The sequence below is a fragment of the Macaca mulatta genome, chromosome 10, assembly GCF_049350105.2.
Source record: "Macaca mulatta isolate MMU2019108-1 chromosome 10, T2T-MMU8v2.0, whole genome shotgun sequence".
Classification (NCBI taxonomy): Eukaryota; Metazoa; Chordata; class Mammalia; order Primates; family Cercopithecidae; genus Macaca; species Macaca mulatta.
This window is the reverse complement of record NC_133415.1, coordinates 70,097,841-70,111,494: the sequence shown is the minus strand read 5'-3', so window position 1 is coordinate 70,111,494 and position 13,654 is coordinate 70,097,841. Positions and strand designations below refer to the sequence as shown.

At 39.9% G+C, this 13,654-nt stretch overlaps 1 protein-coding gene across 3 annotated transcripts in view; it reads right to left on the bottom strand.

Moving 5' to 3' along the window:
- SEL1L2 (SEL1L2 adaptor subunit of ERAD E3 ubiquitin ligase) overlaps positions 1-13,654 on the bottom strand; it is a 137,584-nt gene that overhangs the window by 63,077 nt on the left and 60,853 nt on the right. For 2 of the 3 annotated variants that reach the window (XM_028828676.2, XM_077951183.1), the window contains exons 3-4: positions 13,314-13,479; positions 706-808 (exon numbers count right to left, since the gene is read on the bottom strand). In XM_028828676.2, coding sequence (XP_028684509.2) covers positions 706-808; positions 13,314-13,479 — 269 coding nt within the window. Of the gene's footprint in view, positions 1-705; positions 809-13,313; positions 13,480-13,654 lie in introns of those variants that run through there. The other variant, XM_077951184.1, reaches the window with a different exon arrangement.

The following is a 13,654-nucleotide window of genomic DNA, read 5'->3' as shown; positions in this document are numbered from 1 at the left end:
AGTAAATGAGAGAGCTAGGATTTGATCCCAAGGCTTTGAGGGGTGACCACAAGTTGTGCCCCTCCACTGGAAGTGTGGGGTGGAGGGAGAAGATATTGCTGTCTCCCCTTTAGACAAAGCAGAAAAGTGATAAGAGAAACAATGAATAGGGAACAAGACCATGTGGTCACAGCTTGGTCACCTCTCAGCTGTCTGTGCTCAACTCACTTTAACATGTTTGAATCTCTGTTTCCAACTTTTTAAAGGGGAAAAATGAAGCTCTTCTTACTGTTCTGGAGATAACATGGAATCACATACATGAAAGTGCTTTGAAAATCATAAGATACTGTACAAACACCCAGGCAGAATAAAGCATTTTAATACAACAACTTGCTCTAATTCAAATAACACGTTTTATTTCATTTGAATTATCTAATAAATTAAAGCCAAAACAATATTTCCGCATGAATGCTCAGGTCAGTGTCTTCATTCTGAATTTCACTTAATATGGGGACTGCAATCTCACATCCAGTTCTCCTGTTTGTTTACAATGATAATTTGTGGGATTCTTTCAATTCAATTTGATCCTTTTCAAAACAATAGCTTATGGGCAAATACACTTACTCATTATCCCAATGAGCTTTTAATGATAAACTACATTTGGGATTTTTCTTTTTTCATAACCTGGAAATTTAACTTGGCTGAGGTCACTGTATAAAGACTTACTCTTCTTTTTGTTTTTGGCTTTTAGACTGCTGGAGAACCTTGATGCCCATCTTAAAGAGCTGGTCTCCTTCATCTGTAAAATTTTTCTCTGCTTGCTTTTGTACTATACATGAATAAACAAGAAAAAATAAAAATAATATTACTTCTATGTTCTATATTTTAAAAATAATGTGCTAATATAATTTGTTGGCATATTAGTTTGAGTTTTGTTCTACTTATTTTTTAACCTCTGCATTCAAGAAGATCTGTTAATATTATTCCTTAGCTGAGGAGCGGTGGTAGGTCAGAAGGCAGAAGCTGCCTAAAAACGTATTCCCTGCTGGTTTTTGTGAAAGGATCTGGAAGGTGAAGTAGATAAGAGAGATGCTCCTGATGGGCGAAGGGATGCTTTCGGTCTAGGGAAGGGATACAAGGTTCTCCAAGCAGAAGGCAGGAGATGCCTGGTATATCAGAGGGGCAGGATCTTAGCCCTGCCTGGCAAAGACTCCCGGCTCTTGGCCCTGGCTGGCAAAGATTCTCTTGTCTGAGCATAGCACAGTAAAACTCAGAGCCACAGGATTCCAAAAAAACACGAGGACGTGGGCAACAGGCATCTCCAAGATAACCAGTGTGAATTGCTTTAAAAATTTTATTGACTGGGTGCGGTGGCTCACACCTGTAATCCCAACACTTTGGGAGGCCACGGCAGGTGGATCACGAGGTCAGGAGTTCAAAACTAGCCAGACCAGCCTGGCCAGGATGGTGAAACCCCATCTCTACTGAAAATACAAAAATTAGCCAGGCATGGTGGCACGCACCTGTAATCCCAGCTACTCAGGAGGCTGAGGCAGAGAATTGCTTGAACCTGGGATGCGGAGGTTGCAGTGAGCTGAGGTCGTGCCACTGCACTCCAGCCTAGGCGACAGAGCCAGACTCTGTCTCGAAAAAAAAAAAAAAAAATTGTTATTGGCCAGGTGCGGTGGCTCACTCCTGTAATCCCAGCACTTTGGAAGGCCAAGGCAGGCGGATCACTTGAAGTCAGGAGTTTGAGACTAGCCTGGCCAACATAATGAAACCCTGTCTCTACTAAAAAATATAAAAATTAGCTGAGGAGTGACGTGCGCATGTAGTCCCAGTTACCAGGAGGCTGAGATGGGAGAATCCCTTGAACTCAGGAGGCAGAGGTTACAAGTGAGCTGAGATCACGCCACTGCACTCCAGCCTGTGTGACAGAGCGAGACTCCGTCTCAAAAAAAAAAAAAAAGCTTTTTCTACCTAAGGCTTTTCCACCTCCCAGGACCCTTTCTAAGACCTGGGGGAAGGCACAGAGAGAGAATACTCATAATAACTTGCCTCGTAGGTTGAGGGCTCAGAATCAGTTTTGTAGAATTCAAGGAAAATGAAGAAATTAAATTTTACCTGCTACAGTGATATTTTCCAAATGTTTATGTAACACTTTGCAATTTAAAAAAAATCATCACCAGTTTATAGTTGGGGAAAGCTGGCTGTGGGACGAGTCAGACTTAAAGATATAAAGATCCTTCCACCAATGTGTGCATGTGCACACACACAATTTCTCTCTCTCACACACACACACTCACATACACACACATACTCACACACATGCAACCTTTTACAACATCACAGTGCCTCTTGAAGTCCATTACAACACTTACTGAAATCTTTGATTAGAAGAACCACGCTTGAAGCCGTTTCAAAGGAAAGGCATTTGGGATTTGATGCCTCATTAACAAGACCACAAAGAACAAGTAGCTCTCTTGTTTTTTATCTTTCTGACAAGCAATCAGAGTTGCTCACTTTCCTTTTTAAATTAAATTTAAAAAATTAAAAATTTAAAAACTAAAAACAATTCTTAACTGAAAAACCTATTTAAAATTATTTTGAATACTTCATGTTATCCAACCAATTTAGTAATACCAGATACTTTCAGGATCTAATTTCTGCTCTGAGTTATCTGTTATCTATACTTCTAATTAAAGGGGGAAAAATAAGGGAGAAAACCTAATAATCTGTGTGTGGAGTAACAACAGTTCCTATGAAAATGCTTTTAGAGAGTGAAAATAAATTTTGAAAGATTGGTTCTGTATACATATACATAGGAGAAATGATTTACCACTACAAATTTCTACCTATGGCTTTTACTTTTATTTGTAATTCTTTTTTGGCTTTCCAAATGTATTGCAATTCAATTATTCTTTTTCTTCACTCTGTTGTCCCGGCTGGAGTGCAGTGGTGAAATCTTGGCTCACTGCAACCTCCCCCTCCTGGGTTCAAGTGATTTTCTTGCCTCAGCCTCTGAGTAGCTGGGACTACAGGCGCATGCCACCATGCCCAGCTAATTTTTGTCTTTTTGGTAGAGATGCGGTTTCACCATGTTGGCCAGGCTGGTCTTGAGCTCCTGACCTCAAGTGATCCGCCTGCCTCAGCTTCCCAAAATGCTGGGATTACAGGCATGAGCCACCACACTCGGCCTCTGTTTATTAAAATACCAAAAAACTATGATATTGATTGATCAAATTTTCTTTACTATAAGAGCGTTCAGGGCCAAGCGCAGAAACAGTCAAAATAAAAATGGATATGACTTACCTAATGGGAAAAATTATTTACAGGAAACACTTTCAATAATGTCAGGTAAATAAAGTATTACTTTCAATAAACAACCCATTGCTTAAAATACTTGTAACAACTTGCAATAAATTTATTTTAAAGCAAAAAAAATGTATTTATGGACCCAGTTTTCAAATTTTTCATCCGTTGATGTTAACTTATGTTCTCTATCGTATGATTCTGCGTGTTTGTAGCTTTGAGAAGCAGTATAAGCACAGACTCAAGTCAGACTGTCTAGATTTGGAATGTCATTTACTAGGTACCAACTATACAGCCTTGGGAAGATTATTTAACCTCTCAGTGCCTACATCACCGCATTGTAAAATGGGAATTATAATAGCCCCTCCTTCCCAAAAGCAGTGAGAAAGTTAAGTACAAGAACTGAAACCTGCCGAGTATCTAAGTACTTTTTAAGTTTCAGCTCTTATTCCAACATAATCGATTTTGCTTTTGATTCTTCACTTGTTTCATGAACCATATTTCTTTCTGCTAAATTAAAAGTTTTTGAAAATGAATTAAGTCCTTGTAACAAATATACAATAATGCATAATTATATAATTAATAAATAAGAACACAATTCCTGTTATTTCAAATTTTGTTGAGTAGATATTTGAAGAGAGATTTTCTTTCTACTTTTAATACAATTTGTTTACCATTTCTCACAATATGACTGGAGTTATTTATGTTTGACAATGATCTGGAGATTGCAAGTAAACTTGATTATTGTAAATATATTTGCTCTTATTCAAACATATTTGAGTCGATTGCATCTTTGACTAAACTCTTTGCTGAATCATTCTTTCTTGGATGAAGTGTTATTTTTAGTAATGGATCGTTATTCTTCCTCCACATCTAGGATTGTATCTTCCTGACACACATAAGGGCAAATGTGAAGAACTCTTCTGATGCATTATTCACAAAATCTGAAGCTGAAGCTGGTTTATATTAAGTACAATTGAAATTAGATTTTAAAAAAAGGATGCAGTGTCTGTGTAGGCTAGATTTTCTGCAGAGGAAAAGAATTTCCCATTTTTATCTCTTTGTATCATTTTAATGATGAAAGCACCTGATTTTTAGTCAAACTAAGATATTCACCTCGCTCACTTGTTAATTTTTTTTTTAGCTCTATATGATCCTTTATGTGGTTTGTGATGTAAATATAACTTGAGATTCAAAATAATGGAATGTACTATCTTTTTCCTTTTATTTTTCTAGATAGTATTGATTGATTTGTTTTTAAATTTATGTATTAAGGTTTTAGATTTTGTGGTGAAACATATCCAAGACTGAGAAACGCAGCACAGGGCATAGGAAAGAACCAAGCAAGTAGAGAGTTCCAGGAGAGGTTTAGAGCTTTGTAGGGTGGATGGCACTAGAGGGTTGCTCCTTTCCCACAGGCAACAGGGCTGGGCTGTTACATCCCCGTGTCTGTTAGACAATGGCTACAGGCCACCACCAGGATATCATATTTAATCAGCAGCACTTTTATTTCTTAGTGGCCGTAAAACAATGGTGTATCTTATAACTTTTGACATCTTAAATTTGACACAAATATGGTATATGAATTTGAAACAATACATTTCTCTCTAGTTACTGTTTTGGTGGCATTCTACAATTTTTATGGAGTATTTTCATTATCAATTATAAATATTTTCAAATTTCTGTTCTAACTTATTCAAACAATGTTTAGAAGTGTTTATCACACTTTCCAGACATAAAAGGATTTTAAAAAATTGTCTACTTATGGCTTGTAATTTTATTGCATTTGGATCAGAGAGCTGAGCAGGATCATATAGATTCCTTGGTTTATGTTGAAACTTGTTTTGTGGTCTTGCGTGTGGCCAATTTTTATACAGGTTCCATTTCTTTACTTAAAAAGATCATATATTCTTGGCTGAGTGCAGGAGCTCACACCTGTAATCCCAGCACTTTGGAAGGCCAAGGTAGGTGAATCACTTGAACCAGCCTGGGCTACATGGGGAAACCCCAGTTATACTAATAATACAAAAATTAGCTGAGCATAGTGGCATGTTCCTGTAGTCCCGGCTACTCGGGAGGCTGAGGCACAAGAATTGCTTGAACCCGGCAGGTGAAATTTGCAGTGGGCCGAGATTGTGCCACTGCACTCCAGCCTTGGCGACAGAGTGAGACTCTTCCTCAATAAACAAACAAACAAATATATATTCTTTAATTATTGAATTAAATCCCATATATTATTAAATTGAGCTTTATATGTTCAAATCTTTTTGATTTTTAGTAATTTTTTGTTTGCTGAATCTACCAGTTTCTAAGAGATGTTAGAAAATCTTCAACAGTTGTGGATTTGTTCACTTCCTATTGTAAGACTGTTAATTTTTCATTTTTATATTTTGAGGTTATGTTGATGGATACATGCTTAGAATTATCACAACTTCCTTGTGATTGTTCCTTTGAACATTGCATGGTGATTCTCTTTTTCTCCCTATTATTGACTTTACCTTGAAGTCTATTTTGTCTGAAGTTAATATGAGCATTCTTTTAATTAGTGTTGCCTGGGATATCATTTCTATCCAGTTAACCTCAGTTTTTGTGCGTCATGTTTTAAGTATGTTTTTTACAAACAGCAGGTAGTCGAGTATGGTATTTTTCTTTCAGTCTAAGAGTATCTGTTCTTTAACTTTTTTTTTTTTTTTTGGACTGCATTCAAGACAATTTCTTCTGATTTTTCTGGTAATTTGTTAATGTTCTCTTCTACTGTGTCTGACCTTCTTAAGCTATCCTTTGATTTTTAATGTGAATGAATACGCTTTTTTTTTTTTTAGAGACAGGGTCTCACTCTGTTGCCTAGGGCAGAGTGCAGTGGTGTGATCATAGCCCACTGTAATCTCAAACTCCTGGGCTGAAGAGATCCTCCCACCTCAGCCTTCCAAGGAGCTGGGACTACTGGTATGTGTCACTATGCTTGGCTAATTTCCTTTTTTCATAGAGACAGACTCTCACTATATTGCCCAGGCTGTTCTCTAATTCTTGGACTTAAGTGATCCTCCCACATCGGCCTCCCAGACGGTTAGGGTTATAGGCGTTTCATTTTTCTTAACTCTAGTGGGTTCTTTTACATGGCTGCTTATTCCTTTGTCAGGATGCCTTGTTTTTATGCTTTCTTAATCATTTTAAAATATATTTATTCTGTAGACTTTTTCAGGTTGTTCTACTCTATCAAGTCTTGAGGTGCTGACTGGGCATGGTGGCTCACACCTGTAATCCCAGCACTTTGGGAGGCTGAGGCGGGCAGATCACCTGAGGTCAGGAGTTCGAGACCAGCCTGGCCAGCATGGCGAGACCCCGTCTCTACTAAAAATATAAAAATTAGGTGGGCATAGTGGTGCACACCTGTAATCTCAGCTACTCAGGAGGCTAACGTAGGACAATCGCTTGAACCCGGGAGACGGAGACTGCAGTGAGCCGAGATTGCACCACTGCACTCCAGCCTGGGCGACAGAGTGAGACTCCATCTCCATCCCCCCAAAAATACTTGGGGATGCTATGCCTCTTACTGTGTGTGTGCGGTCAGTGTGCATGTACGTTGACTCACTGAGTGGAGTTTTTTCACTTGTGTATTTTGTAAAATCTTCTTGTGAGTTTCTCCCTAGTAAGGCTTCATTTGTGGGAATTGTGAGATTGTTTCTCCAGAGTGAGTTTGTGTTGCTTCTGTCAGGTTTCCAGAGTCATTATTTTATCGACTGAAGAAAAATTTTATATTGGTTTAGAAGTTTTCACCGAAAAAATCAGGTGGCATAAATTCAAATCTAAATCTGTGTGAGGCTCAGGGCTGTGGTGAAGGTTTCACCAGGGAGAGGTTTTTCCCTGTGAGAGCTTCAATAGAGAACAAGTTTCCTTGATATTTGCCTACTATGGCGGGTGGTGATTGGTTGGTTGGTTGGTTTTCCCTAATCTTCTCTTTTGCTGTCTGAACATCTCCATGAAACTCCTAGCTTTCTTCATAGCTCTTCTTTCCCATTCCCTTCTCAAAAGTCCTAATGTCCTTTTTCCTTCCCCAATCTGGGACTTAAAATACAAGGCTCAGCCTTTACCAGCTCTGACTACAACTCCCCAAAACATCAGCTACATACTTGCTTTTCATTATTTCTAACATTTGAGGATTTCAGTTCCTTGTGAGCCCAATTCTGCCTTTAAAACATTTAAAGTTATGGCATACTTTAGGCATCATTTTTAGGTATTTGTAGCAAGAGGATTTTCCTTTCGGATCAACCCACCATTTTGCTAGAATGAGAGATCTTTAGAAGTCTTCTTTTAAAATCAATTCACATACATAAAACTGTGGGCTGATTTAAAGAAAAACTTTTAGTAAATACCAGGAAAGGTATTAAATGGTGAGCAGTTTGGGTTCCTTGATAAGCAGACCGTAAGAGTCAGGGTTTTTGTTAAGAAGTGACCTTCAGAACCACATCTAAAGAAGAAGTTGGACTGGGCAGAGGGAGAAACCGTGATGCGGGCTCACATGGCTGCAAGAGAAACACCTGGCTGACCCCACAGGTGGAGGAGCTCTGTGGAGCTAAAATGGCCTGTTAAAGGGTTGTCTCAGGTTAGGGTTAGATAATCCTGCCTGCATACTCCTGTATCAATTGGCCATTGGAAGTGAGCTGCCCCAGGAAGGAGGCATGACCTCAGCTATGCTGCTCTCTGTACCTGAAAACAGTCCCTTCAGAGACTGACTGCCAAAGGCTGTCTGCAGACTGTACTCCCAGCATTTGGGCAGCTAGTTCCTTGTTGAAGGGGGTCTGAAGAGCAGCACTCCACAGTGTCCATTCCAACTATACCGAAAAATAATCAATAAAATGAAATGCAAATATTAAATTTAGCCTAGCTGGTAATAGGCCACAGAAGCAGCAGAACGGAATGCCAAGACTGACTTAAGACAAGGTTCCAAGATACCTCCCTTTAACCTAGAGCACAGTGGTGATTGGGTACAATCATCAAAATTAATGATGATTAATTCTTAGGGGTGCCAGGAAGAACATGACCTGTAGTGTCCCAGTGGCCTGCAGGAATATGTTCCACTGTTCCTACTGCATGATTGGTTATTGATTTGTCTTGCTAACAGTTTAATACAAATAATTATTCTTTTAGACTTCATTCTGACTCATATGGAAGAATTAGCTGTTGAAGTTATGGTGTTAAAATACCCTGAGGAAAAGTGAACATGCTATTTTAAAAAAGGTAATGGATGGGAAAGCATCGTGTTCATCTATAAAATACTATCCAAATGTACTCTAAAAAAGTTAAGCCTTATTATTTTTATGTAGCACTATATTGTAATATAGCATACAGAGAATGCTAAATTTGGAGTTAGAAGATCTAGTTTACATCCTAGCTCTCTACAAAAATAATTCAACTCAATGCAATTCAGCAAATATTTCTTCATTCCAACTGTGCGACAGATACAGTGCCAGGCACAGATCTTGCCTTTAGGCTATGGGGGTATAAATGCTATTTGTTATATGTGAGAAACTCTGGGTAAAGAGACAGGTGGCAAAATTCCAAGAATGGGTAAATAGTTTTCTCTATTTTTAAAATGTAGAGAAATTTATTTATATTCTGAAACTATAATGATGTTAATCTCTTTAATTTTTGGAACAGATTATTATATGTATTTTGTGAGAATTCCATTAAGAATATTTAATCACTAAGAATTAGAAAGAATGTTTGAGAATAAGTTAAATCCCATTTCTCTTTTGTGAAGGACTGGTAGGTCTGTGGAATAGCATTTATAGAACACCTATATCTCACACATATCCTGTGCACAAAATGTTTAAATGGGAACTAAATAAGAATAGACTTCAATAAGGTTCTGAGCCAGTCTGATAATCATGTGTAACCCATATTCTTGTTTCATTCCACAGTTTATGAAGTTCAAACTCTCCTCTAGGGAAGGTAGCTTCTCCACGGCTTCCTCTACTTTCTTAACTCTTAGTTAAATAGGTACTGTTCCCAAGCTGTGTCTCATGGACCCACAGTGAAACTTAGTATCTCCTTGAGTTGTCCCAAAAGGGTATTTACTCTTACAAAACATTTATGAGGAATACGAATTTTATCTATGATTTCGTAGCACAGAAAGAGAAGATGAGTTATCCCAGGAACAAAAACAATTTTTAATGATCATCTTAGACATTGCTGACTTAAAAATATCAGTTGGAATCCCCCAACTTTGAAGTTTCACTAACTTTTCAATTTAGCACAGCCAATCACCATCTTGCTTGCTCCTCATATCTCCTGTTTCAAAAACAAAATGTCAACATTCCTCTCCCTGGTTCTGCAGGGCAATGTCTTTCCATCCTTGAAGACTTGGCATCAGCTGACACCAGGCTTCTGTGTTGCAGGGAGGTGGGAGAGCAGGAGGGGTGTTTACCAGCCACGAATGCTTGTTAAGACATGACCCCAGGCCGTCAGCACACTGCCATACAAAGGCAATGCACACCGTATAAGACATTCTGGTAAATACAATTTTTTCACCTGCATCACATGCAGATTTTTATCTTATCTGTATTTGGTTAGATATTCCTGACCAAACAATTACATTTGCCCACCCACTAATAAGATACCCAGTCACCAATAAAACTCTAAAGATTTATGGTGTATTATTGTGGGCCCTAGGTGCTAAATTTGGCCCATCTTGCTAACTTCTCTAAAAAAGAACATGTGTAAAAGATTGGAAGTGATATGCTTGTCAAAATTTCGAATGACAGAAAGCTAGGAGAGAATAACTAATGAATTCGTTAATGCAATCAATAGGCTGGAATAATGGTCCAGAATGAAGTTTAATCCACATAAATATAAACTGCCTGTTAATGTAAAATATGCACAGTGAAGTTTAATACACATAAATGTAAAATATTACACTTAAATTCAAAAATGTAGACAAACACATAAGGATTAGGAGACACCTGGTTGTGTTGGTCAATTTCATGTGTCAGTTTGGCTTGGCTATCATCCTTAGTTATTCAAACAGGAATCTAGTTGTTGCTGTGATGCTGTTTTGTAGCTATGATTAAAACCCATCAAAACGAGATGATTCTAGATAATCTGGGTTGGCCTGAATCCATCAGTTGCAAAGACTTAAGAATGGAGCTGCGGCTTCTCTGAGTAAGAAAAAAAATTCCGCCTGTGGATAGCAGCTTCAGCTTATGCCCAAGAGTTCCAGCCTGTTCTCCCTGATAGCCTGCTGTTTACACATGGGACTTGCCCCGCCAGCCCCACAATCGCATACGCCAATCTCTTACAATAAATTCCTAAGTATAGACATCTCCTACTGTTTTTTGTTTTGTTTTGTTTTCTGGTTGAACCCTGACTTCTACACTGACTTAGTACTTTTAGGTGAGGACCTGTAACGTTCCTTTTTACTGTAAGATTCTGAAACTTTATTTTACTAACTATGCTTCCACTACGTGCCACTAAAAGCTCTTTATCCTTTTAGTTCATCATGCCATCTAATCTCCCCGGTCTGGTGTGTTGGATATCTTCTAATTGCCTTTGCCTTTTTTTTTTTTTTTTTTTTAGGGGGACGGAGTCTCTCTCCGTTGCCCAGGCTGGAGTGCAGTGGTGCGATCTCGGCTCACTGCAAGCTCCGCCTCCCGGGTTCACGTCATTCTCCCGCCTCAGCCTCCCCAGTAGCCGGGACTACAGGCGCTGCCACCACGCCCGGCGAATTTTTTGTATTTTTAGTAGAGACGGGGTTTCACCGTGGTAGCCAGGATGGTCTCGATCTCCTGACCTCGTGATCTGCCCACCTCGGCCTTCCAAAATGCTGGGATTATAGACGTCAGCCACCGCGCCAGGCTTTTTTTTTTTTTTTTTTTTTTTTGAGACAGGGTCTCCCTCTGTCGCCCAGGCTGGAGTGCAGAGGCGCAATCTCAGATCACTGCAGCCTCCGCCTCCTGGCCTCAAGTGATCTTCCTGCCTCAGCCTCCCAAGTATCTGGGATTACAGGCACATGCCACCACACCCAGCTAATTTTTGTGTTTTTGGTAGATACAAGGTTTCACCATATTGGCCAGGCTGGTCTCAAACTCCTGAGCTTAGGCAATCCTCCCACCTCAGCTTCCTGAAGTGCTGGGATGATAGGCATAGGCCATGGCCGCCGGCCTTTTGATTGCCGTTCTAGATCCCACTCCATCCTGTTCTGTGCCTTGGGACTCTGACCCGTAAGGACCACATCGCATCAATGGACTCCCTTTCCTTTCTGCTTCTGAAGAGATTTGGTCGAAAAGCATCACTAGCAGGAGATATGAAGGGTAAGCAGGAAGTGAGGTGGGGCTGTTTCTTCCCTGCCTCCTCAATCTGGGTCTCTGCAGGCTGGCTTTGTTCTTGACTTGAGGCCATAGTTCTGTCACAGAGCCTTCTCCACATACCTCTAGTAGCCACCACTGCCCTGTGGCACTTCAGGGCCATGGGGTGGTAATGCCAGTCCTGCTACTCGCCCCAGGGGGAACTTTGTGGTTTCCCTATATCCTGTCTACGCCTTTAGAAATAAATAGTCTCTTTATTAAACTCTTCTCAAGTGACTCAATTTAAATGTGCCATTTGTTTCCTGCCAAATCCCTAACTTCAGTTAGCTAAGCATGTCAACATTTCGAAGTCATATCTAGAGCCAATTCTTCAAATGGGCAGTGAACCAGTCTTTTGGAGCTAAATGTGAGGAAAAATACGCTTAAATATTAAGATTTAAAAACGTGAAAATCCTTGTCAAAGCTGGACTCTCAGAAACAACAGAGACTAACATCAATGAGTTCATCCAGCCCCAAAACTATTCTCTTTCTCCTCTATAACCCATGGTTCATAGCCCATGGTTCTCAATTTCTGTCTATTGCTCTTATTAGCAGTGATCACTTTTCTGTATTTACTTGTGTCAGAAGAACACATTTTCTGATGATCAACCTTCCTTATTGTTGTCAGTTCAAATTCTGAATCTAGGCCGGGCGCGGTGGCTCACGCCTGTAATCCCAGCACTTTGGGAGGCCGAGGCGGGCGGATCACAAGGTCAGGAGATCGAGACCACGGTGAAACCCCGTCTCTACTAAAAATACAAAAAAAAATGAGCCGGGCGCAGTGGCGGGCGCCTGTAGTCCCAGCTACTCGGAGGCTGGGGCAGGAGAATGGCGTGAACCCAGGAGGCGGAGCTTGCAGTGAGCCAGGATCGCGCCACTGCACTCCAGCTTGGGCGACAGAGCAAGACTCCGTCTCAAAAAAAACAAAAAACAAAAAACAAAAAAAAAAAACAAATTCTGAATCTAAAATATTGGGTAACAGCCTGGGCAACATAGCAAGCCCTCATCTCTACTAAAAATTTAAAAAATTAGTTGGGCGTGGTGGCGCAGGCCTATAGTCCCAGCTACTCAGGAGGCTGAGACAGGAGTATCTCTCTCTCTCTCTCTCTCTCTCTCTCTTTCTTTTTTTTGACATAGTCTCTGTCTCTGTCGCCCAGGCTGGAGTGCAGTGGCGAGATCTCGGCTCACTGCAAGCTCCGCCACCCGGGTTCACGCCATTCTCCTGCCTCAGCCTCCCAAGTAGCTGGGACTATAGGTGCCACCATGCCCGGCTAATTTTTGTATTTTTAGTAGAGACGGGGTTTCACCATGGTAGCTAGGATGGTCTCCATCTCCTGACCTCGTGATCCGCCCGCCCCAGCCTCCAGAAGTGCTGGGATTACAGGTGTGAGCCACCTCGCATGGCCCGACAGGAGTATCTCTTGAGCCCAAGGTGCGGAGGATGCAGTGAGCCAAGATCATGCAGCTGCACTCCAGCCTGGATAACAGAGTGAGACCCTGTCTCAAAAAAATAAAATAAATTAAAATAAAACAAAGGTAGAAGCCTGCAGAATTTAATGCTTTTGTGTGTATAAATATTTATGACTATATCCTAAGACTTCTCAGAAAGCAGCTCTAAAATTTGATTTTATATTGCATGTAGTCATTTTAAATTTACATGTGAAAAGATATTCTACTTACAATGATTCTTATTTCTCAAGATATCTTTATTTTGAATTCCTTTTATTCTTATTTTACGTTGATTCTTCTTTTTTTCTAAGAGATTTTCTCTTTTATTGATTACATTACTTGATGTTCTTTGTTCCAATATGTGTGGTAAATATTGTTTGATTTCATTCGCTGATACCTACAAAGAAAAAGACTGTTGCTCATTTTGTTCATGTGTGAGTTTTTTCAAATGAAACAAAGGAAAGTGAAAAATTCATATATTCATGGCAAAAATACAAGCTTAATGCAATTACTCTAATTCTTGCTTTTTTCAAATCAAAATGACAGATGGCTTACTTCACTTTAGAAATCCA